Consider the following 23,043-nt stretch of genomic DNA (forward strand, 5'->3'; position numbering starts at 1 on the left):
CAGCAAAAATCACAAGTTAGTATAAAATCATCATCTTGCTATGTGTGACAATTTGTTCTGAACAGAGAGGACACAACAGACAAATAGCAGCAGGATTGAGTTATAAGGAAGGACAGCTCCTTAACCACAGACGGAATATATTTCTTCATATTCCTTCTGTACCACAGTACAGATTCTGAGTAATAATAAAAGCATATTTCCATTCCTCCTTCACAAAAATGAAGTATCTCAGAATACTGTAGCTACATAGAATAAATTCTGGTTTTTAAAGTACATTTGAATTAGCAGATTATCTAATAATAGTAAGTCTGCAAAATAAACCAAATCATAGTCTCTTCCTCATTTATTACAACTTGATGATTTTGCATGTGAAGGATATGTCCTCTTGGCAAAGGCAACTGCAGTAAACAAGCTAATGTTTGTGACCTTCTTCTGGGAGGATTAGGCAAGCAATACAGTAACAGCAGGTAAATACCTTTACATTCTTAGAGCAGTTATTCAAAAGCATTATCCAACAGTTATCCAGAAGTTAGGCAGAAGAAGAATACCTTCTATTGCTTTTCCAGCATTACTTTGAGAAAATTTATGAGAACTCATGTTTTTCACTTATGAAAATTTAGTGCTAACAGTTCAGCAATTCACCATTTAAAAAACGGTTAATAAACCTCCTATTAGCAAGAAGAAATCATAGATCCTTTTGTTGTGACAGACAAGCTTCCATTCTTCAAAATCACATCTGTTCCTGCATGCTTCATCTTCTCTCTAATTTAGTGATGAAATGCTTCCTCTACTACTAGTAGATGTAGATGTCAGAGGTAGATGTAGACATTCCTGAATACAAAAAATGTGGCTAGGATATGACTAGTCTGTAATTTTATTTTTTAATAGAACAGGTTTCTTGGAAGTAGAAGTTTATGAATGTGTGTCCATCTTTCTGTTAGCACCCTAAAGACCCCTTCAAACTAGCTCTAATTTCATGTTTGCAAATACTCTGTTAAATTGTCACTTAGCATGAAGAAAACACAAGAGATATCCCTCATCTCAGGAGTTAAAAGTACTCCCTGCCTGAAAATCAAATCATAACTCATTGCCTTTTGAAACAAAAGGGCAAGACCTAAATTAAATTTATGTCTCACACTGGTGGGAAGCATCTCCAGCTATTTTGCTGGCCGTTCTGGAATTTCTTTGTCTTTGGTTCATATGCTTTGATTCACACTTTGTTTCTTGTGGAGCTGATGGACAATTGCAAATTATTCTCCACCAGAATTCAGTGCTGTCTGTACTGAGGATCCAGCCGCCAGGAAAAAATAAATAAATCAGCAACAAAAAGTTCCTTTAACTACTGAGGGAGTTAGCAACACTTTGAAAGAAAATTGTAGCATCATTCCGAAACAAATAAATAAAACATAATTATAAGCCTTCCAACACAGTATGGATAGCAGATGTATTTACCTAAGAATTCCTCCTTTCTACTAACTGGATCATAAAAGCCAAATTTGCCTGAGGGGCTTCTACTGAAGTCAACAAAAATAGTCCACACACTTGCATGCAAAGAGCAAAATTGTATTTTTATATAACCATCGTTTTTAAATTCTATCCCCACTCAACTGACTGGGAGCTTTTTGCTGTGTATGTAAGGGTAGCATTTAGCTATAAATCAAGTCTCAACTAACTTTCTGCAAGCTCCCTTGCTAGGGTGCAATATTATCTCTGGTTAGATAGCAATTTATTCAGAAATAATTCACTTTCTAGACTGGGTGGTATTGAATCTGGAGACATAGTTCTTTTTACCCATTTACAAGCATTTCAGACCTGGAGATAATTCTGCTCATACAGCTCTTGAAGATCATCCAGGAATGTTTTGGGTCTTCCCCTAAACAAGATAAATGCTGGCTTCTTCACATAAACATTATGTTGATTTTATATTGAATTAATTGCTAAGTGAAAATATTACCTGAAGCTTTAGATACAGCACTTGAGCCCAAAAGTTACAACGTTCATTACAACCATCGATCTGAAAATAGTACAAAAACAGGGGATGAGATAAACATGATACCAGAAATCCAGTGGAACAAAGTATTGCTTATCTGACTTGTAAAGCAGATTACCTGAAGAATTTGCTTTAGACCATGAACAGCTGGTGGCTGGTACAAATTAGCAATCTGTTCTTCCTCATCCACTTCCACATGTATTTCACCAGACCGGGCAGTAAGAATATAACAGAAGCTGGGACGAGGAAGATTAGTTGTCATCTATTAAAAAGTAAGGAAAAGAAACATGACCTTAAAAAAGGCACGTTTGGCCAGGGAAGTTTTATAGTAATAGCCAAAATGAGCAACACAATTTACATTTTAAGAGGGAGAGGAAAACAAAATTATATAGTTAATAACGTCTCTCTGAAGTAGAAGTAGAGTTAATAAACTGACTTTTACAAGTTATAAGTGAAATCAGCTTGTGCGTATCATTCTTTCCATAATCTGACATTGATCCTCATCACAAAAACATCTCATGATTTGGCACACTTGGCAAACACTGTGACTTTTTCAAGGTGCTTGTTGTTGGTTTTGCATTTTTTTGTTACGTGGTAGGAATGTCCCGATTATTCTTATTTCTTTCTTAACATCCCTAACTTTTCTGAGATTTCGGGGCTTTTGCATGTGGGTGGGTTTTTGTGATAGTAAACAGCTGCCGAACTTTTAAAGCTGCCAAATTAAATCCAGGACAGCACAAGGAGATAATGAAGAACAGGAACGCAACAGCTACAAGAACTGCTGTCTTTGTGTTATGCCAGATTTTTCTTTCCCCCTTAAAAAGTACCATGACGTAACAACTTTATCAATCACCACTTAAAGAGGTCCCAAGCTAGAAAGGCTTCTCAGGGAAAAAAAAAAAAAAAAAAGACAATGCTAGAAAATAATTTTTATTGTGGATATGGTAAAATATTCTTTTAGCAATGTTTGTTGTTAATAAAGCCTTTAATAAAAGAAATATGAATCTATTAAAGACAGCTGCCCACCCATCTAAAAAAAAAAAAATCTGCATAAGGAAAAAAAAAGCAAAAGAAGTTGATACCCAAATTCTGTTTGCCTCTGACAGCACTAAAGAAGGTATTTAAATTTACATATGGCTCAAAAGAAATCAGCTCCACAGATCCCAACAACATTATCAGCATAGTGGCAGTATTTTTTATGTACCTATGTATAAAACTTCCTCCATAAAGCTGTGCGGAAAACTACACTGTTTTTATCCAAAAAAGAGTATCTCAACTGGAAAAACACCACTCAGCAGTAGAATCCAAGTTGTGATCCTCCGTGGAATGAATTAGTATTTCAAACCCATAACAGAAGTGTAAATTGCATGATTATGGAAAATTTCCTCCATTTTTAGATTGCTAATAAAATAGAGAAAATTAAGAACAAATGAGAGACATAACAACGCTAAACAACATTTAAAAGCTTTGCTCCATCCGTGGATATTCCCATTCTGTTGTCCACGGTATTTTAATGCACAAAACAACCCATTTCTCTGAGACTTCTGAAATGTCTAGATGAAAGGGAGAGTCAAGGAGAGAACAGACGTTCCACTGTTTCAGTCTTGGTTTTATAGATAACCAAGGTCTGAACTTTCTATTCATCAACATAAACCCCTGCACAATGCAAAGAACACTACACTGCAGAGAAAAGATTCTCAGACTTCAGAAATAACTAGTAATATCCATGTTTAATGTCCCCTGGGGTTTTGAAACTTTCCAACTTTTTCTTCTTTTCTAGAACTTGCATCCTGATTGACTCCCCTAAGCTCTTACACAAATTTTTAATACCACAGACTTCTTCCCCAAAGAACAGCCTATACAAGAACAGTAGGACAGCACAAGCACTTGACTACCCAGAAGCTTCTCAAATGATCTTGTGTTACCAAAATGGCATTTGACATGACAGAACTCCTTTTCAAATACAAAAGCTAATTAAAGGAAAATTAAAGATGCAATTTTAGATTTGCAAATATATAGTAACATTCTTTAAATCAATTTTGATACTTCCCCAGACCCTAAAATCACAGAAACATTAATTACTATTTAGCATTTTTGTGTTCATCCTTCAACTGTCATCATGTAAGACAAGTATCACCAAAGTCATGCGAACTAGTAGGAGACTGGATTCCAACAGTCAGTCCATTCTTCACAGAATTTGATCTTCAGAAAAGCGCTTTGAAATCTATAGCTGAAAAGTGCTTCAAAAGAATGAGCTAATATTGTTGTTCTCAGCTGGCTCCATACTATCTATTACCTCTTTCCTCCTGCAAGAAGAGGAGAGGAATAATTTGTTTGGACATCCTACCATTCTAGTTCTAGAGGATTAATAAGGGGCTAACTGCGTAATTTTGGAAAGATGCTGCTGATCAGAGGGCTTCAGGTTAGCCTAGGAGGTTGCCAGAATCAGTGAAACAAAACTCAGTAGCTAAAGAGAAGGAGAGAATCTGATTCCCAAAGTAAACATGATTACATTACCAACAAAAATAGTACTTGTGAGTGAAAAAATTCATTTCCATAATAACAAGACTTACCATTTCAGAGTCTTGACTTTGTCCAGGAACTTTTACAGGCACTACTGGAGGCCACAGACTGTCTATCAGACTAAAAAGTCCTAATGCCCTTAAAAAAGACCAATACAATCAGGTTTAAAATGTTTTCCAGTGTTATACATTATATTAAGAAGATTAATTAAGAAATATAATCTAAACCACTGTATGATTATGAAAACAATTTTAAATCATATTTGTTTTCTGGAAGCTGGGTTTGATTTGGTCTAATTAAATCTCCATTATTTCTGCTGCAGGGTGGAGAGGGAGGGAAGGGGTGTATCACATTCAGTGAAAAGCAAGTCATATTTGATCCTTTGCCATGAGCAGTCTGATACATAATAAAACTCAGAGGAACTGGGGTAAATGCTAGCTTGGGAAGGACACAGATACCAGCACAACTTACTTTAAAAAATAGCTTTTAACTAGTTTAACTAATACGGTTTTTTTTAAAGTTTTGTTTCTAACATTTTAATTTCTTGCTTTTCTCTAACAGCTGATTGTAACTGCTTTCAGGAAAGTCAGCAATTCTCAGACAGAGAGAAACAGGCATGATTTTGTTATCTTAAGTACATGTGCAGAGGACGGTCTCCTTCCTACACAGTTGCTCATTTAGTTACAATTTGTATTTATTTATTTTGTGAGTTTCTCACTTTTAATTTAGAAACAAACATAAAACTAACAGACCAGCATATTAAGGTAAGATGTTGCAGACTCTTTAGCTTTAGCAAGCAAAGCTGTAATTTGCTGCAGTTCAGTGACTGCCTTTGTCAGTTGATACGGCATCCTTGCTGGCCAGGCAGGAACATCTGAGGGAGAGGCCAAGAAAGCAGCTAAGGGAGGGGAAATAGCTACAGATAACCAACTTGAAGAGGCATGTATTTTTGAATTAAAGCTCCCAGTTATCTTGTCCTAGTTCTCTGTTCTGTGTAGTTGAAGCACAGAGATCTGGATTTTAACCCCACACTGCCTCCAAGAACAAGTTGTCTGTTCCTCCAATTAAGAAAGCCGGTATTTCCGAAACAGCTCTAAAAAGTGAAGCCCCAAAACAGGGTAAAAGTAATATTAGCTTCTAAACTGACTGTTTAGAAGGAAATGGCATACTCTGGTACAGGGCTGAAGCACGTTGCAATATGCTGTTTCTCTTCAAGGGGTCACAGAAACTTTTCGTTTAAAGTTCTGCTTTTAGCTCACTTCTGCTTAAGCTTATTTATTTCTGTATTTCCTTAGTCCTTCTCCAGATCCTTAAGTGCTTAGACTTTGGGTGTCTATAGGCAGTGAATTTCTTCCCATGATTTTTCATAAAGCACCAGGTATGATTCAATGTTAATAGTGATGCCTTTGGACCAGCAATGTAAGAAGTTTTATGGATGTAAACCTCAGAGTGGATCTTGTGGAATAAAGTTTGTGGTTCATGATTCAGGTAACAAGCTGGCAGATTAAAAAGATGATGTTGCTACCTGTAGTCATGTTCTCCACATTAATGAACAGATCAGAAACACAAATGTTCTGCTCATTTAACAGAAACAAACTTCCTAACTTACATGGCATCATCTCTGAGTCTGTAAAAGGAGAAGGCTGAGCTCAGAGGCTGGTTTGTGTTTTTTGCTTTTAACAGTGAGAACATTACAACATACAAAGCAACCCTTCTTAGGTATTAGAGACTTTACAACAAATTGACCACTTCTTGAATCCTTGATCAGGGTGAGATTTCCTGTCTTGTATCATGCAGAATGATACCCTTGCTACAGTCACAGGAGGGCCAGTGCCCAGAGGAACAAACTCATCTTGCTAACGGGGACATGAAAAAGGGGAGTTACAGAAAGAGAGCAGAGTCTCCTATATGACTCTGGGAGTTACACAAGTGCCTTCCTCACATGACACACCACAAGGGCAAGAGCAGAGCATGGGTATGAATGTACCACAAACTCTGTGTGTGTGCACAGAGATCGCATATTTATCAACTTAGAGCAGCTAAGCTATGTTGTTGCAGTGCAGATATAATGACATCTCCACACAGGCCTTACATTGATCCCTCATCTGTATTTTTAAGTTTACACCAGGGCCATAAAGTTGTCCCTTCTTCTTTAGCTCTCTTCCAGCTTGCTACCCCATATCAGAATATCTAAGACATATAGCACATTTTCTTGTATTACTTGTGTCCTTTTGGAGAAGGTCATCTACTGCTTGGACCAGGAGCACTTAATTATTAGTAAATGACAGTATTTGTTTACAAACAGGCAGAGGAGCAGCGTTGTGTAGAGAGTGTCTCTTGAACATCTTGGCCCCATCCTTTTGTTTGACACCACTCAGGCAAAAGGCAGGGACAATTGCCACCCAAAGGATTTGTAAGTTCCAAGTCACATCCTGCTGGGATCCTTGTCTAACAAAGAGAATGTTTTTTCCTAGAGTTGTCACTGTATCTGTCAGTGTCCCTGGTGAGGAGCTCCCCTCTTCCTCCATGCATTTATACGCCTCCAAGAAAGTTAACTCTCTCTCTTTACACTTAGGGACTTCAACTTAGCTGAAGGGGGAGTGAGATGGGGGCAATGACAGTGTAGAAATGGCAAGACACTGTGTCCTCCTCTGTAGAAAATCACTGTCCTCACAGAAAGAATAAAATTCATTCTCTTTATTGGCCAAGCAACACTCAAATCCCACTTCAATCTGACTTGAACAATGGGTGTATTTAATCCAATATGTGTATCCTTCTTCGGCTATAGAGTCAGGACAAGAGATGAACAGCTGTCTCTGTGGTACAGTGGAGGGACATGGTTAGCTCCCGTGTGCACAAAGAGCCTCTCTGGCTACTGAAGACAAAAACTTTTAAAATTTTGCTCTGTGAGTCTAATTACTAGTCACTTTAAAAAAAAAAAAAAAATCACAAAAGGAGAGTCTCCTAGAAAAGGAAAAGTAGAGTAAGAAGAAACAGGCTCAAGAATAAAAAAAATATTGGGTTTTTTGCTTCAGAGACAAGGACTCTATTGTAATATTCCATAACTTTTCTTTGAAAAAAGAAAAAAAGACTGAATCCATACCAGGAAAAGGACAGAAATCATCTATCAGATTCTAAATGAGAGACTCACTCCCTACTTCCCATGCCAGACTGAAATCTGTGCTTGGTAAAAATCTTTTTGTCCCATACTAACTATGTAGATGTCCACTTGTTTATCACCAACACAGTAAGACCATCAGTAACTCCATGGAGTGTTATAGTATAGACTTCCATAGAAGTATGGACTTAGGACAGGAAGTCCTCTACATACAGGTACTCCTCTCTTCTGTAAACCCACATCTTCAAGATTCACTTATATATAATGATACTTTTATATATGAGTGTGTGCATGTATATACATATGATACACAAAAAAATTCTTTATTGTGTCCTTTATTTTTATTATCCAATGTGCTCAAAAGGCATCCCTCTCAACTTAAAACTTTCCTTGCTGAACTTTGGTACATCTTTTCCCTGCATCCATAAATGCAAACTGCCTGCTGTGTACCCAGACAGCAGTCAGAGGATTTTAAAGATTTAATACTGTTAAACAGGCTAAATACATAGTTGAGAAAATGCAAAATATACATGCAACATGTGCAGAAGTGAATTGTCATCCATTTAACAAAATGGCTTAAACTACTCCATAGAAAAATTACTGGAAGATAACAAGTGATACTAATAAAATAGTATTTACGTTTCCCTCCCCACAGTTCTTGCCATAGATGATGACTGTGCTGCCCTGTACCAAAGAAGTTGCTTTCATCTGCTCACCTAACCACCTTCCTTCTCAGTTTCACAGCTCAGCAGGAGACACTTTCTGCTTCTAACCTTCCTGGCTTGTTTTGCTTTTCACTGCAAACTCAGATGGCATACATTCATATATGCATATATGCACACATACATGTTTGCTCTATGATTTTTGATAAAAACATACAAATAAAGAGAAAAGCTGTTGTAATTATATTTAGACACCCAGTAAACTGATAAACCACTGTCTACAGTACCAGCGTATCTACTCTGATCCTGTGGAAATTTAATTAATCTCATACTACAAGCTATACTACAAAGATCAAACAACTTCAAATTTTGTTTTTTCAAAACTGTATTTCACTGTCATTTGACAACTTATTTCATAACTTAGTAATGAGATTTTGCTTATTTCTCTCACAAGCATGAAGTTTCATCTACAGCTGTGGTCCAAGAACTTTGTGTGTGACATACCTGATTTAACTTTTAACATTACAGCTTACAGTTTGGGGGATTTTTCAATTTAATAATCATATCACAGGTTCAGAGGAAAATTACTACAGGGAGACAATGTCAGAACTATCAAAGAAAGTAGAAGGAAAACAATGCCCATAACTAGGAAAAGAAGAAAGCCTATGTAAGGTTACAGTAGGGGACAGGAAGAAAGATGCTAGGATTCTTCTCCAATGTCTTCCACAGCTTTGCTCTGGGAACTCAAGACTTGGCATTTCTCTGTTTCTTCCTCTCCTACTCTCCTAATTCTAGTCTAAAATGAAAGAGTTTTCTTTTGGCAGTATCAGTCTCATTTATTAAAAATTTAAAAATCAAGCAATTCCTAGCTGTGAAACATCTCCTTGCTAAAAACTAAAAAGAAACAGTAATAATCACCTAGACTGCATAAGCTTCAACTATCAAAAGACAAGTAATTTGAATATGAAGCTGATACTGTACGTTAGCTCTCTCTTTAATTGTCCTATTAACATCTTGCAGTGCACAAGCTATGCAACACTGTATTTTCTCAGACTTGAATAATAAAAGAAACAAAATAATGAAGTAAAAATTTGAGTTTACTAAACCAGTATCTCAGTCAAAATACAAACAGGGAGGAAGGGTTCCTGGCTTTTCTTCCCTAAGTTTTGTTTATATATATGAAATTATTTTGTTGAATAATTTATTTACATACTTTAATAACTCATTATAGTACATTAGAAATAACACATACTACATTAAAAGACTATTATAATATAAAAGTACTTTTGATTCAATATGGATATTCCTACGTTATTCTCCAATGCTGATTACTAAACATATTCATGACAAAGCACTGAAGATACAAGCAGCAGCCCATGCTTGTTAAAGAGAATAAAACTCAGGAAAAAAAGTTAATTTCTGATACATAAGTAATCATAAAAAATAATAAAAATGTAATGCAAGTATTCAAAAGTTCAATGTGATACTGAAATTATGCTTTAAATGGAACTCAACTTTTAACCACAGCAATTACCGAAGTGTTTCAGGACCTCAAAACCTCAGAGACGTGGGTGGCTCTTTTAGATGGCAGACTTTTTGGAGGAGGGAAAACCAAAGGAAGGAAGTCATGACTTCCTTGCTCTGTGGAGAGTTCTTACTATTACATTTCCTGTCAACGTCTAGCAGCCGAAATACTTTCTTGTAGAGCAGTTAGCAGTGGTCCTCTCTTCTGAGTGTAAAGCAAAAAGAAGAGAAAGTATATGGTGAAGAGTAGAAGGAAAAGAAGAGAGAGAGGCCAGAAAAGTGACTTAAACAAAAAAAGGAAAAAAAAAAAAAAGAAGAAAGAAAACTCTCAGGCACAACAGTGACCAATACCACAGACAAATAGAGGGAGATTTCACATTTCGATGCCTAACATTTGAAAGTTTAAAATGCCAAACAACAGAAGCAAACTATCGGAAAACGCAAAATTTCTCAGAAACATAACACTGGTTGATGAACTCAGTATTCAGAGTCTACTTACTCTAGAGGAAAATGCAACAGATAGTACAACTTGTCATGAGTTAAAGGTTGGGTCAAATGCCAAAGTTTATGAGTTGATGTATTCTTCAGAGTGTTTTATCCTGTCCAACATAAGTGTGGATTTTAGCACTATGCATGCAACAGTTCTATCCTCTTTTGAAACTTGTTCAGCATTTTTCCAATTTAGGGACAAAATTCATACTGACATCCTGTGTTAATTATGTATTACGTTAAAGCATTTCTTCCTCCCTGCTCCATTTTTAAATTGGTGTCATCTTTCTGTTCTGCTTAACAGAAACTTTCTACCTTATAAGAAAGCATAAAGACAAGAAGCAGGTAGGTCTGCTATACTCAGCAGTAAAACAACTCGGTGCTTTGCAAATCAGGTGAAAAGACACAAACTATCAAAATCCAAATTATTATTCTGTGTGGAACTCCAGTCAGGGCTGAAAACATAAAATTAATATTTCTGTCAATAAAGACAGATATCTAAATACAAAGTTTATCCCAGCTCACTGAAATTTATTTCCAGTAGGAAGCAGGAGACTATGACAATTTATAGGTTATTTACTCCTGAGACATTTTAGTGAGTGCTCAGTCCCTGCATCTAATTGCATGCATTTAGTTACTGGTTATACTGGACATACCTGAAATATGCCTGGGATCTATTTAAACTTGGGGGGGGGGGGGGGGTGTTACATGTTAGTTGTACTGCATAGGATTCTTAACCAAAATTCCTGTCTTTAGAAGTGCACGATTAAAATCTCAAGGGGCTGAATTTATAAGACTGACATATGACGTGGGGGGAGGACAAGAGAGAGAATATACACATCTAAGGAGCCAACACTACCAGCAGCAGATCATGAACATTTTTCAGTCACAGAATCACAGAATCATTCAGGTTAGAAAAGACCCTTGGGATCATCAAGTGCAACCATCAGCCTCACTCTACAAAGTTCTCCCCTACACCATATCCCCCAACATCTCATCTAAACCACCCTTAAACACATCCAGGGATGGTGACTCCACCACCTCCCTGGGCAGCCTATTCCACCGTCTGACCACTCTCTCTGTGAAATTTTTTTCCTAATGTCCAGTCTAAACCTCCCCTGTTGGAGTTTAAAGCCATTCCCCCTTGTTCTATTGCTAATCACCTGTGAGAAGGCACCGGCACCAACCTCTCTACAATGTCCTTTCAGGTAGCTGTAGAGAGTGGTGAGGTCTCCCCTCAGCCTTCTCTTCCTCAAACTGAACAGTCCCAGCTCCTTCAATCACTCCTCATAGGATCTGTTCTCCAGGCCCTTCTTCTCTCTTGAAATGACCATATCTTTATTTTTTGCTGATATTAAGCATGCAGTTCAGGGAACAGTTGTAGGAAAGGCTAGGAGACAAGTATGAATGAGAGGGTGAAAAGAAAAGGTGTGAAGAAACAGATACTAAACCACATAGGTGCTGTTAATTCACCTGCTACAATACTGGTTCCTACCTTATTCAACAGCCTCATGAACAGACTAGAAGAACTGTTGGAAATAAGACACTGAACAACCCATGGCAACTTTGCCATGACTCAGTCATGCCCATCTGTCTTACAGGATTGCCAGAAACTGGACTGCAAAGTGAAACACCACTTCCTCTACTGGACTACAAAGGGAAGGATTTCTTACAGGGATAGTTTTGGGGAGTATGTTTTACATGGGTTATGGGACTTGTTCTGAAAACAAATGAAAGACCTTCAAATTACCTAGTACAAGACCCTAGTACTTGTTAAAGCATATGGGTACTCAAAACCAATATTCAACATTGTTTCTCTCAATATCAGATTACTATAATTCTAATTTTTCACAGGGTTGATCTTGGTCAAGACAGGACATGGTTGTCTAAGTTCTTATCCCACTTTTGGAACAAGTGTTTTCTTATAGTGAGAAGAAATGGGTCTAGTTTCTTTAGCATGTCCCACAGATTAGGCCCATTCCAAAGATCAAGTCAGATTTACAGCCAGGTTTTCAAGGTTTTCACCCTTTATTATAGTTTTTTAGTCCTTGAAATGCAAGTTCAGATCACAACAGCAATTTAAAAAATTGCATTTACTGGCATGATGTTAAATAGTACTTTAAATTAAATACTTGATGATAAGGATGGATGATGGCCTAGAAAATTTTTTAATAATAACAGTGGTCCATTGATGCAAAAAGCCTGAGAACCTCTTGTATCTGTTAAATGAAGATCACCTCTGTCTCATGGAGGGACTGAGGAAGCACTTGTCTCTATAGAAGAGATTACATTCATGTGACTTTCAAACAACATGCACATACAGGATCTTATTAGCCATTTCTGGCCTTCTCCAGATCATGTACTTCAAAGGCACAAAAAATAAATAAATTACTTTCCCTTGTATTTCCTACATTTTATTCCGTTTTATCCATTTTAAAAGTCACTGTCAGACTCCAGGAAAAAAACAGTTTAAAAGCCTTCTCCTCCAAAAAAGTAACTGACATTCAAAAAAAAAGGCAGCACTTTCTTGCAGAGCAGACCACATAGTTCTTACTCACTCATGTGCTGCAAGCCAAGGTTGGGCACTCACAGGCATATCCCATCATGTGCTCGGACACACCACTGGCTCTGGAAACCCATTTATCCAGTGGCAATGAGTTCTAGAGTTGAATTATGCTCTGTGTGAATAAGTACTCCCTTATATTCATTTCAGATATAGATTTACTGTGGTTTCCATCACACCTAGAATGACACAAAACATGTCCCTACACTTAAAAGTAATAACAAGTTATAAAGCAGAATTTAGGCTAAAACAATTAAGAAAAAAATAAATCCCTGAACAGCTCCCCCACCCACCCATCTTGTACAATGAAATCACGTTTTAACCACTGCACTGTCCCCGAAGCTACACTAGCCTTTTTCTTTTAATGTTTCCTAGCAGGGTTACCACCAGCACAGCTCCAGCTGAACCACCAGCATTTTCAGTAATGTGTCTTCTAATCATCCTCAGAATAGCCAGAAGTAAGTTACTGCTGCTTTGAAACAGAATTTACATTAGAAAAAGTCTGTCTCTTATTAGCTAGGCAGAGTACTGGAAACACCAGCAGCCAGTTGTAAAAGTTCATTTGTATCCAGAATTCCAAAGCCATTATTTAATTTGTTTGGAAAAAATGTAACTTGAAAAAAAAGCCAGCAAAATAATTAAATAAGAAGACGTGTTTGTTATTAAAGATCCATAAAAATGCAAGTAGGCTTGAAATCCAAAGGATCTGAAAATTAACACTGCAAGTACATAAAAAGAAAAGCATACTGAATAGGGCTGGCTGGGAAACAACAATTCCATTTTACTAAACATTTCAAGGCTTTGAAATTTGTTTTTGTTCCAATATGAAACAAAAATGAGACTTTCTGAAAGTTTTCATGAAATGAGAATGAGAGAGAGAATATTCACTCCCTCTGGACCTGAAAAAATCTTCCCAACAAAATTGTCTCCAAAATAGATAATGTTTCCATGAAACATTCTGGTTTTGATGAAACAGCATTTTTCAACAGGAAAAAAAAGTGTCAGCAGAAATATCATAGCCATTCTAATAGCAAAGGCTTATCTAGATCGGATACTTGTACGAATAAATTATGTTGTGAATTGAACCAATCTAATTATATTTGTATAGGTCCCCATGTGAATATTGTATCGCTTTCCTTAGAAAGATACTCTGTAAGATACTTGATCTATTTACATTTTTTTCTTGATTAAAGGTACTTTATTTTATTCAAATAATGTAAAAAGAATCACAGAATAAGCAAAATCTGAGAGGTACCATAATTTGTTACTTATTGGGGGGGATTTTTCTATAAACCTGTGGACATTCTTATTCCAAAATAAGAATGGCTTTCCGATTTGCAAGATTTTTTTTTTTTTTAAAGAAACTTAAACTGTGTTCCTGAAACCATATAGGCTTAACTGAATTAAGCTCTCGTATACTAAGGGAAAATCTGTGCTTGAAACTTCAACCCATACTGGGCAGCACTGTAGAAAAACATAATGTAGTAAACAGTTCTGCAATGAAAGGGAGGTGAACTAATGTTTTTAAGTCTTTGAACCTACTGAAGAGGAAGAAAGCACTCGTTCTATGAAATATTGCATACAGTAATTCTTCTCTAATCCTTTCTCTGCCAAGCATGCATTTTTGTGTTAGCTTATTTATCCTCATTTTGGACTATGGTCGGCTGAAGTACTATTGGATGCCTCAAAAATGGCAATGAGGACATTTAATTGAACAAAACCAGATCCAGTTGTTGCAAAGAATATTGATCACAGAAATAAATAGAACGGCAGATCAGCTCTGCCTGCCACAGCACGCAATATATGCTCCCAGGAATTGTTCTCACCTTCCTCTTGTAGTTCTTTGCAAAATTTTCATTCCAGCTAAGCAGCAGAATTTTCCTTCCCATCTTCTGCAATACTGCTCAATGTCATCTGCAGAACTTAGGGACTGCAACTGCACTTCACTGAACATACCATAGGCATCCTGGACAAGGAGACATAACCTGCAAAACATTTCTTCATTACTCATTGGCTTCTGTACACAACAAAAAAAATTAGCAAATTTCTGAAAAATTATAATACAATCTTCAGAACAGGGCTTATTCTCTACAGTATCTAGAGAATTTCTACCAAATAATGTATCAATAAACAAACCCAACATTACTAAAGGTTTCCTCACGTATATTTTCAGGATGTAACAGGGCCATGAAGTAGAGAAGCATGAATGAAAAAAAGCATAAAGGACTTGCAGTGGGGATTAGACTAACTGCTATGTACTATGTGATTTGCATACTTAAAAAGAAAGAAGGTCGAGTTTTTGCCTTACTTGAGGTGAATTCTGCAATGCAGACAGAGCAATGATCAAACATGTGTGTGTGTATAAATATAAAAATTCTGCATAGAAGTAAACAAAGCAACATATTTCACAAGTAATAATCACCAACACTGAAACTGGCAAAGCAAGCATTAAATTTTGTGTAACTTTTTTAGGAGTCCCGAGGATGCAAAAAAGGAGTAAAATGTCAATTTTTCTTTTAAAAAAAAAAAACAACAACATGAAACTGCAGATTAGTACATTCAATATTAGGTATGAAGAAGCCCAGAGGAACTAATTTAAGGAGGTAATTAAAGAATCTGCTAAACGAACAATTTCATTAAAGTAATCTATGGAAGTAGGGGCTGTAGGGCTGGGAAGTATTGCTTAACCAACTTGCTGGCATTTCAAGAAGATATTACTGTCATAGCAGATAAGGCAAAATCAGTGGATGTCATACATTTAGATAGTCAAAAATGCATTTCACAGGATTCTGCATCTGAGATGAGCAGCCACGATAGCATGAGTCATGCAGTACTGGAATAAGGAGGCTGCTGTCTACAAGATTGGTTTAATTGCCCCAGAAAGAGACAGTTAAGCATGGAAACTTTTCAAAGGAGACAAAAATTACCTTTGAGGGTAGCACACACATCTTTAATTCTAAATAAAACTCAGGGGTGCACTAGGCAGCAGAATTCAGTTTATTTCAAAGTTACATGCCAAAACTATCTTCTCCAGAGCAGCACCACTGTTCACAGAAAGCCAACTCCAACTGCTTTTGGAGCACACCATATAACATATATGCATCCTGAAAGCATTCAACCATAGTCATTATATCTTTGTAAAACACATTTTAAATGAAATGAGCTCCTATATTTCTCTGGAAGAAATCCACATTATTTTCTTCGCAGAGAAGCTTAGGAACATGGAAGACCGTTAATCACAGTTTCCTTGTTCATTATAAACTAACTTTGGTTTACACCCTTAAGAGGGCTGTATTCGACATAGGATACAACCCTAAGGCCTTTCAGACATCAGCAGCTGTGCAAGCACCAGCTCATAGTCATCATTTCTCAGATTCTGGTGGTGGTTTTGAGAAGCAGGGAGTGGTAGGACTGAACACAAATAAAGGGTCCCATTTTTCCCGTCTCTCTAGTGCCAAAGGTCCCACACAAACAGAGTCTTCACCAGGGAAAGAAAGCTTAGGTACAATTCCTCCACAGACTGCCAAGGTTAAGAAGTCCTTTAGAGCCATGAAACACTGTTCCTACCCTGAGCAATGACAAATATGAGGAAACCACTGTTGTGATGTGTAGGCTGGAAGGATACATACCCTCATCTCTGGGATGAGTGGTGCTCCCAGCCTAGAAAGCCGGTGACTGTCCTAACACAAACCTGTATCTATCTTCAACAGCTCTGTCACTGTTCTAATCTTCTGTGTAGAACAATCTGTGAGATGCCTTCTGGATTCGTACCACAAGATCATCTCCAACTCAAAAGAACAAAGACTGATGTGCTATGAACATGACAGCTCTGAAGTAGAAAAACTGTGGTTGCCTGCTGCTTTCCATGTTAGGACCTTGCAATCAGTTAAAAATTCTCCCGGGTTTTAACTGATTTTACTGAAATTCCTCATGCTATTGTTTTGTTTGGAAAAACAGAGCTAATATGCTCTGGACATTTCTGAAAATCAGATTGAGTGGAACAGGAAAAACAAAGCAAACAGTTTTGCCTATGTTAACAAAACATTCAGTGACTGTGAAAAATTAGGCCTCTGTATCTTGGAGCAAGCCAGGGCCAACTGAGTTAGTGTCTCGGATATGATCAGTTCATCAGTCTCTTAACTGATCACTGGAATTTCTCGTATCTTTAGTGAGACATAACTGAACACAAGTTAAGTCTCAGACTAGCTGGCACCAGGCTCATATTAAGTCCTCAGGGACTTGTTAATTGCCCAAATAAAATTAGCTTGGTTACTGTCAAAGACATCAGTCACTAAAAGTTCATTTTCCCAGTTCTCTTAAGCCATGTGAAGAGATGGCTGCTGTCAGACCTGGTTGTCTCAACATCCTGCATCCCTGGCCACGTATTTCCATGCCTTTGTGGTGGCAGCATAAATGGCTAGGAGAGGAAACTGTTCTGACCAAAAAAAAATCTATAGCCAAATAATCATCATTATCACCATGAGATCAGCTCCTTGAAAATTAACTCTGTAGAAGTAAACTCATACTTGCATGGAGTACTTCTTCTAGACAAGGATGTATTTCCCAGGAGGCTGAAGCTCCCACTCCAGCTGTCTAGTGTATGCAGCACTACACCCCAGGTCTTATGATCGATATACAGAAGGAAGAACTGTCTAACTTGAGGCTTATATCACTAATGTTCCCATTCACGGTAGTATTACATTCATGATTATTGGCACCATGAAGAAACACAGAGCAGCAGACCTACTGCATCTATTTTGCTCTATTAGGACAGTACATGTGAGCAGACTTCCACTATAGCTCACTTGTTCTAACAGTAACATGATTTCTCTGCAACATACATTGAAGATGAAGTGTATACATTCACTCACTTGGAAGACAGATTTCATAAACAACCTTCAGATGACCAGTTTCAGACTAAAAGATGAGGAATATCCCAAACTAATGCTATGAAGAGAACCTCACAAACACGTTCCCTGCTTCAGCACACTTTCAAAACAGTACAAATGAATGATGACAAAAACTTGAAATATTCTCAACATCATTTAATCTGTCTCACACTAATTTAGTAATTAATGCTATAGGTATTGAATGATGAGTGACAACTGATCTTCCTACTTAATAGCTATCATAAAATCAGCTGAATCCCACAACAGACCCAGCAATTCATTTGGAGAACCATTTTCACATTCTCTGAAGCAGGTTCTGTTCTTACAGGTTTTGCACATGCCGTTAGCACCACTAACAGTGGTTCAGCTGCTTTCAGAGGCTGTTGATTCATGGCTTTAACTTTTTTCACCAGTATTGTTTTCTTCCTTGATTTCACTTTATTCCCGAAAAAGTGCATTTGTATTATTTTCCCACGTTACGGTGTTGCTCTCATATTGCAGCAAACGTTCTTGCAAATTAAGTTTTAGAGCAAATCTAACTGTGAATAAAGGAACAGTTTGTCCCATGATTTTTCCCCCCTTTGAAGCTCACTACCAGGATGAAAGCCACATCTTAAACTATGAGACAAGCTGCAAATCCAAAATGAGCATTTGCCCCCAGGAATTCAGCATTTATATTTTGTGCACATCTGCCACAAATACTTTTTTTTCCATAAGGTGTGGGTTTTGTACTGAATCAGTTAATCAGCTAAAATACCTTTACCAATGTCCAGTCAGTATGCAAAGCAGTGAACTGTTTAAAAAAAGGGCAAGATCACCATTTTTATCAGCAGTGCTCATGAAAGGAGGAAATAAGGGCCATCTTTGTTTCTGGGACAATAGGATGCAACCCTGCGTAAGATCTCAATTTAAAATATGGTTTTGGAAACTGAAATTTCTCAAGCAAAGGAGTAGAAAATTCACTCCAGGAGCAAGGGATGGCTGGAAAGCTGGTAGAAGAGCAAATGTAGGAGATGCAGACTAAGGAAAAGGTGAAGTATGATTCATTCATAATAACAAAGGGGACAAAAATAGGGAATGATAAGAAGTGAGGGAGAGATTAGCCTTTTTTTTCCCTTTTCTTTTTCTTTTTTCCCTTTTTTTTAAAAAAAAAAAATATTAAAAAAAAAAAAAAAGTAATGACACAGTAAATCTTATGGAAAAGCTTGGAAGATTCTGTTAATTTGCTAATAGCCAGGAGCAAGGATGGGGGCTGGGGGAAGATGAGACTGATTACTCTGCATTATTTCTATGACTCTGCTGATCTTTAGGACAAAATGTCTCTCAGCAGAAATCTGGAGAGGATTACAGGATTACACTGCCATGCCCTTCTCCTAGTTAGTCACTCCTCATGGGTAATGGGTAAAGCCTTCTTTTACTATTAGTTTTTATGCATGAAAAATCGTATCTCTCCATACTGCTGCCTCGTATCGGTCAGCTGACTTTCTGGAGAGGTAGGGGTGACAAAAACCTTCAGCCTCCTCAGCAGCTAGTGGAAGAAAGTAAGAAAAAAGATCTTCCTATGGAGGAGGTGAGAGCGCACAGAGGCCAGAACTGACTGACGACACAGGGATTGCCTTTACTGAGTCATGTGAAAACAAGCAGCAGAAATTTGTCATGAACAGATCTTAACAAATAATTGTTTTACCCTTGGGTAGGAGGACAACTGTGTGGCCCACAGCAGCTCTTCTCCATACATAACTAAACTGTGCAGTACAGAATGAGGGGGAAGACAGCCAGGCAAATGCCACCACCTTCTCAGTGCTCAGCAGAGACTTCATTAGTTACTTTTTCTTTGGAAGGGAGGGAGAGGGCGGAATGGGGAAATGCCTGAAAACTAGCTGAATTGTATTAGCTCTGATATTTGCTTGTTCTTTATCTTAAGCATCCAAGAGACAGCTGCTGCTGCTCTGTTTGTCGGAAGGACTTCTTATCTCTTTGAGGTGCGGTCCTAGCAGAGGCATAAAGCACACGTACATAAACACACATAAACAAAAACCCCCTCTCTCTTAATCACCAGAGGCACAACACTACCCACACAACTCCAATTCAGCGACTTGTCTGGTCAAGTCTCAAGGTGGAGCTGATTAACTCCTGTTAATATGGCTCAGATTCAAATTGTAACCTGCAGGACACCACCCTACCAGGATTTAATTTATCCCTACCTTATGCACTCCTTACATATACCATACCCATGTTATCGCTGAAAAACCAAAGCTTAGGACACAGATCTAAACACGCAGGGACAACCATCCATCTCCCCCATCCCCTCATAACACTAGCAGGATTATCCTATTACGAGCACCATATTCTCCAGATCGCAAACTACTTCACGTTCCCTTTTGAGAAGTACATGTCTGCTGTAGCCTTCTTTAGGGAGACACAAAATTCAGTTTTCTGCTTAAAATCCATGCCATTTGCTGTCACTAAATAGTTAGTGAAGCTCTGCAGAGCATAACTATGGATTTAACATTACAAATAAAAATTAATTATGATGATGACTAGTCCCTTCTATGCATAAGTTGCAGAGGTACACAGGTACAGAAGAAAACACAACCACCACTGCTTCCAGTTTATAAGGCAAATATCGAGCTCAGAGAAGAATCCTGGTCATAACTCCCTCCAAGTATAGATGTTTCTAGCACCCCGGCTGGTGATCTGGTTTGAAGCACTGAGACAACCAAACAGAAATAATTTGCTCTGAAAATTGGAGGTCTAAAATTACTGAAAAGCTGAGTTTGTGATCACATACATTTTTATTCGTTAACTGTGTAAGGTCCCAGAAGGAAAGAAGAGTTCTGGAGTGGCCTGGACCTGGCAGAGCGGCACACAGTTAACACCAGAGACACCAGTTCCCTCCAGCAAGAGACAACTGTCCTTGCAGAAGTATTAGTGGAAACTGCACATGTGACAGGAGCATCACCAGGGCAATGAGCAAGTCTGAAATACAAAATAAATAGAATGAGCAAGTCTGAAATACAAAATAAAAAGAGGCCTCCCCAGTCTCAGGAAAGGAATCTCTTTTTTTGCAGACACTTCTTAGCACACGTGTAACAGAATATTTATATAATGCACTTTGCAAATAACTCACTACAGTAACTATACCAAGCCCATCATTTTGGATTTTCCTTGTTTTTCCCATATGTTTTTATACATATGTTAAAACAATGAAGAAGAGTGAGAGATCTTATAAAATAATTGTTATTTATTTTTATTCACTTCCTTTAATAATCACATACTTCAATACAACCTGGAAAATCAAATGCAACTTCCATGAGGTCTTTCATCAATCCTTGCCTGCTGACCGCTTTTGCCACTTCTTCATTGAGGTTAATCCTTCCACCTACTATTTTCTGCCTATAATCTGAAGAAGCAGCACTTATGTGGGAAACAGCTTTGTGTGTAGAAGAGATCTGTATGAGCTAAACGTATCAGCAGGACTACCTTTTAATGCAGAACATGCATGTAGAGAATGGAGCTCCACAGCACTGTAAATATTCCCACGCAATATGTGGATGACCACCTGCCTGATGGGAACTATATACAGCATCTCAGGAACAGGTGTAGCACATGAACCAGACAGCTGTTCATAACTGCAATCACAACCATGGCTTTACATGTGACAGTTTTTTTCAGCATAAACCATTTCTTCTATAAAGTTCTCATGCAGTACCAAATGAACTTTTTTAACTCCCATCTGACACTGTGTCTAAGTGCACTTTCAAATTAAACTGCTGATGTGTGTGTTTCATTTGTACACAGAATTTTACTCAAAAGTAAACAAAACATTTAAAACCATAAAAAGACATTCCTGACATTCAGTCATACACAATATGGAGCCTAAACTATAATGCCAAACAGTTACAGAGTTGCATTTGAGAAATATTTTCAGAATCATCCGACAGCATCAGTTAATCTCAGATTCATAAATGAATACTGAAGTTGTTCTATATTAATAGTTTAAATCCAAAGTAATTATGCCATGTAAGTAAAAATTTATAGTGATGGTTGGTTAGGAAGACACAGAAAGTTGAGGAAAAATAACTTCTAAGTACTGCCTAAAAGTTTGTATAAAGATTCAGCTGCAACAGACCAGTAAGGTCTTCCCTCTAGATCCCCCAGGCATCTCCACACTACACTGCACATAATTTATGGTCCTTCTGCTGAGATCCATTCCATACAGTTTGTTACGTAAATAAAAAACAATTTTGGGTGGTAACAAAAAAGCGAGCACATCAGATCATCCTGGCTTGTTTCAGACTCACTATGCTGTTAATTGTAGTTGGTAAAAAAATAATGATGCACACACTCCTCAGGTTCCTCAGTGTACCATTACTTCAACATGGAGTCCCATTACAATCCCTTGGTTATTTCAGGATACAATTCAGAGAAAATATTTTCCCGTATGTCATGATTTACTAATCAAGAGTAAAAACGTACATTTAAAAAACTTACAGGCTCTGCTAAAAACTGCAATTCTCACTTATGGATGATCTCCAGCAGAAAAGTCATGTTCCAAATATAACATGTAATTACCACCCAACCATTTAAAGTGCTTATCTATGAATCTGAGGAGGGGTTCTCTGTTTATTTTTTTAATCTTCAGACTTTGTAATTATTGTTTTGGCATCCAAGAATTCCAACAGTCGTCAAGGTGCTGCCAAAAGATCTTTTCTTGCAAGGTGTTCAGCACCCTCCTTTCCAAGAAAATCAGCATTCAGTTGCTGGTTCTGGCAACATCTCACATCATCTTTGCTGTGCTATGTTTCCTCCACAGCTCAGTTCTTTATACGTAAAAACCAGAATATAATACCTGTCTTCAAAGGGTGATCTGAAAGCAATAGCTGAATAATGTGGTGGTATCTAGGAGGGCAAGCCCACAAAGCCTATTCTGTGTGCTAGATCCCATTTGAGTTGGGGTAGGAGGCTGTGTATATATATATATATATATATATGTGTATATATATATATGTATATATATAGGTAGAGAGAGAGAGAGGGTTTCCTTACAGTATCAATCCATTTCTGTGCTACAGGGCTTAGAGAAATCTCAGCTCCCCCTGCAAAACCCTTGGCGAGGGTTTTACAGAATTATAGCATCTGAAATGAAGCAAGAACACCGTAGTAGTATGGGCCCCTCATCTTTCAAGACCATATTATTTGTGGATTCATCAGACTTACTTCTGAACCACACAGACCACGAATGGGATCCTTTTAGTAAAAAAAACTCCAACAAACAACATACA

General features: G+C 37.6%; 1 protein-coding gene across 5 annotated transcripts in view; it reads right to left on the minus strand.

Moving 5' to 3' along the window:
* The window catches only part of SPIDR (scaffold protein involved in DNA repair), a 205,464-nt gene that overhangs the window by 13,499 nt on the left and 168,922 nt on the right, over positions 1-23,043 (minus strand). For 4 of the 5 annotated variants that reach the window (XR_012633106.1, XR_012633108.1, XR_012633107.1 and 1 more), the window contains exons 11-14: positions 14,696-14,854; positions 4,564-4,651; positions 2,109-2,252; positions 1,955-2,014 (exon numbers count right to left, since the gene is read on the minus strand). Coding sequence is in view for 2 of the 5 variants with exons in the window: in XM_074898992.1 (XP_074755093.1) it covers positions 1,955-2,014; positions 2,109-2,252; positions 4,564-4,651; positions 14,696-14,854 (451 nt within the window). In the remaining 3 variants the exon portion in view is untranslated. The remainder of the gene's footprint in view (positions 1-1,954; positions 2,015-2,108; positions 2,253-4,563; positions 4,652-14,695; positions 14,855-23,043) is intronic. The other variant, XM_074898993.1, reaches the window with a different exon arrangement.

The sequence above is a fragment of the Athene noctua genome, chromosome 2 (assembly GCF_965140245.1).
Source record: "Athene noctua chromosome 2, bAthNoc1.hap1.1, whole genome shotgun sequence".
Lineage (NCBI taxonomy): Eukaryota > Metazoa > Chordata > Aves > Strigiformes > Strigidae > Athene > Athene noctua.